Genomic DNA, 2,724 nt, shown 5'->3' on the forward strand with positions numbered 1-2,724 from the left:
GGGAGGGGGTTAAAAAAAACAAAACGTGTGCACGGGGAAAAAAAAAAAAAAAAAAAAAAAAAAAGAACCGTACGCAGGCTTGCTGGGCTGTGTGCCCTCAGAAAAATGTGATGAAATGCAGAATAACCACAGGAGCAGGAGAGGACTGGAGTACTGAGGCCAAAGGGTCCATATGCCCCAATATACCCCATCTCCAGCTGTAGCCAGAGGCTGATGCTACCGGAAAAACTGCAAGAAAGGGGGGAGGCCCCAGGGACCTTCCTGGTCCCCCACCCGGAGGTGCAGGGGCTAAGCAGTGAGAGCAGGCAGTGACACATTAACTTCTCTCAAAAGCCAGGCCTGATATCACAAAGGCATTTAGCCTGGCAGCTATTTCTGCCTTCAGGATCTGATCTGTCTTACATTTTTCATCCTCAATTAATTCCCGGTGTCCTAGCACCTCTGCTGCTCTGCAGCCTTCAAAGGAGCAAGTTGCCTCAGTGAATCGTATGCCCTGTTGGCTTGCAAGAAGTGCTGAGAAGTCTCAGTGACTGAAAAATCAAAAGGCTTGTCTAATACAACAGCACCCTCTTCCAAGCACACTGACATTGTAATGTTTAAACAGCTGCATTCTACCGTGCAAAAGCTCTGTCAAGCCACAGAGCAGCCAGCATGATCTAAACCTTTAGAAAGAGAGGAGAAATATTTCTGATTTCCACCCCACGAGCATGGGAATTGTCTGGGCCCCTTCCACCTAATAATCAAAACTGACTGTGAAGTGAAATGACCTGTAAAAGTTCTGGCATCTCAGAAAAAGAAACGGAATTAAAAAAAAAAGAAAAAGAGTCACAAATGTGTGAACATCTGGAGGTGACTAAAAGCACAGAGGACTTCTGGATTGCAGGTCCATGATCATATCACCAGTAGGTGAAGAGTGAAATTATCATTGATATCCACAATGCAGCTGCCTGTTGTAAAAAAAAATTCCTCACTGGCTGCAGCCAAGGTTCACAGAACTAACATGAAATCAAAGAGTTAAAAGTAATTTTAAACAATTCTTTCTTTGTAACTGTATCTTACTGCTGGGGAAGGGGTAAAACCACCAAAATTTATTATTTAGCCACCAGTTCAGAGCCATCCAGTTTCTTCTCATTCTCTCTGAAGAAGAGGAGAGAGGGTACAACAGGTTAAGTTACTGCTGCACTCTCTTGTTTCCAGACCCAGATCCCTCTTAAATAAAAGTTCAGGATGATGCTGTCTTTTGGGCCAAACTTGTAAAAGGTGTGTGCAACATAATGCAACCTAAACACAATGTGAGACCTGCAGCTCAGTCTTCCTGCTGTATAAGGGCCTCTGCTAAGGCTCAGTGATGTTACTCTGAATTTTGCTCCTGACTTCCATGGGCTTCAAATAAGGCATGAGGAGTGGAGGGGACAATCCATCTCCCCGTTAGCCCCAGGTAGGAGCAGAGCCCTGGTGTTCAGCCAGCACAGGGACAAACCTGGGACTTCTCCCACCTCTGTAGTGCTTTGCCTTCCCAAGTTGTCACCTTTTGAAGCCCTGTTTCTTGATGCCTGTTACATTATTTCTTTCTCCTAATTTTTGGGGTTTTTGTTTTGTTGTTCTTTTTTTTTTTTCTGGTGGTAGGCAAAATGAAGATCATGAAGAATTTTTGCCAACTGGAGAAACCTCCATAGACTCCTACCCAAACTGGTTAAAATTCCACATTGGCATTAATCGGTACGAGTTGTATTCCAGACATAATCCTGCAATTGAGGCTTTACTGCAAGACCTGGTCTCCCAAAAGATAACCAGTGTTGGTATGTTCAGATATATATGATTTTTTTATGATTATTTGCTCATTGTTCAAGATTTCATTGCTGTTTGAATATGAATATTTTGCATGGCTCTTCTCTCTGGCGTGCGTGACTTCCACCCTCATTGCTTCCTGACTTCTGCCCTCATTTTCCCTGTTCAACATATCTTGCCAGCTCTGTATTACCTGAATAATTGAAAAGTCTGCCAGCAAGGCAAACCCCATTATTTTGGAGATCTTTTGTCACGATGAAAGTGCCCTGTTCGGTGCTTGAAAATAAATATGATCATACATTTAAAAAAAAAAAAAAGAGATGCCCAAAAGCAGACAGCATCTTGCACAAGCTAGATCCGTATTATTAGCTGGTTATTATTTAAAAGGCTTTGTCTGGCAGTGCTCGTGTTCCCGAGGAGGGAGAGATGCAGCAGCAGCCCTGCAGCGATGGCTGCGGGAGCAGTGGGCACCGCGGGGCTCTGCGGAGCTGCCGCTTCCCCAAGCATCGCGCAGGGAGCTCCGGGCGACCGACCTGCCGCTGGGCAGAGTGCAGCTCTGCTTGTAAATCCACCACGGGGATGTGCCTTTGGCTCTGGTTAAACAAGGTGACACAGTTTCGGGGCTTTTCTCCCAGGGCTGTTAAAATGACAAGATGTGTCTCCTTGAATTCAGCTGTGGAGCTGCTCAGGGGAAAACAAGCGACACGCAACCCCAAACGAAAGCCCTGGGATGCTAAACAAATGCACATCCTGTGGTTTCCAGAGGTAGGGAGTTGCAGCACAGCCAGTGGTTTCCATCGGCTGCGCAGAAAATGAAGTTGCTTGTGCTGACCATGAAGTTGCAAAGTCCATTTCAGAGGGATGAAACAGCAGGAGCTGTGTGAAAGTGCTGCTGGTGTGTTGGCACCGTGGGGTGAGGTCAGAAGGTCTTTAACC

General features: G+C 45.7%; 1 protein-coding gene across 1 annotated transcript in view; it reads left to right on the forward strand.

The window, feature by feature from the left end:
• FAM20C (family with sequence similarity 20, member C) overlaps positions 1-2,724 on the forward strand; it is a 97,627-nt gene that overhangs the window by 34,610 nt on the left and 60,293 nt on the right. The window contains exon 2 of the mRNA XM_010003333.1: positions 1,627-1,799. Within this exon, the coding sequence (XP_010001635.1) occupies positions 1,627-1,799 (173 nt within the window). The remainder of the gene's footprint in view (positions 1-1,626; positions 1,800-2,724) is intronic.

Source organism: Chaetura pelagica, unplaced genomic scaffold, assembly GCF_000747805.2.
Source record: "Chaetura pelagica isolate M959 unplaced genomic scaffold, ChaPel_1.0 scaffold138, whole genome shotgun sequence".
Lineage (NCBI taxonomy): Eukaryota > Metazoa > Chordata > Aves > Apodiformes > Apodidae > Chaetura > Chaetura pelagica.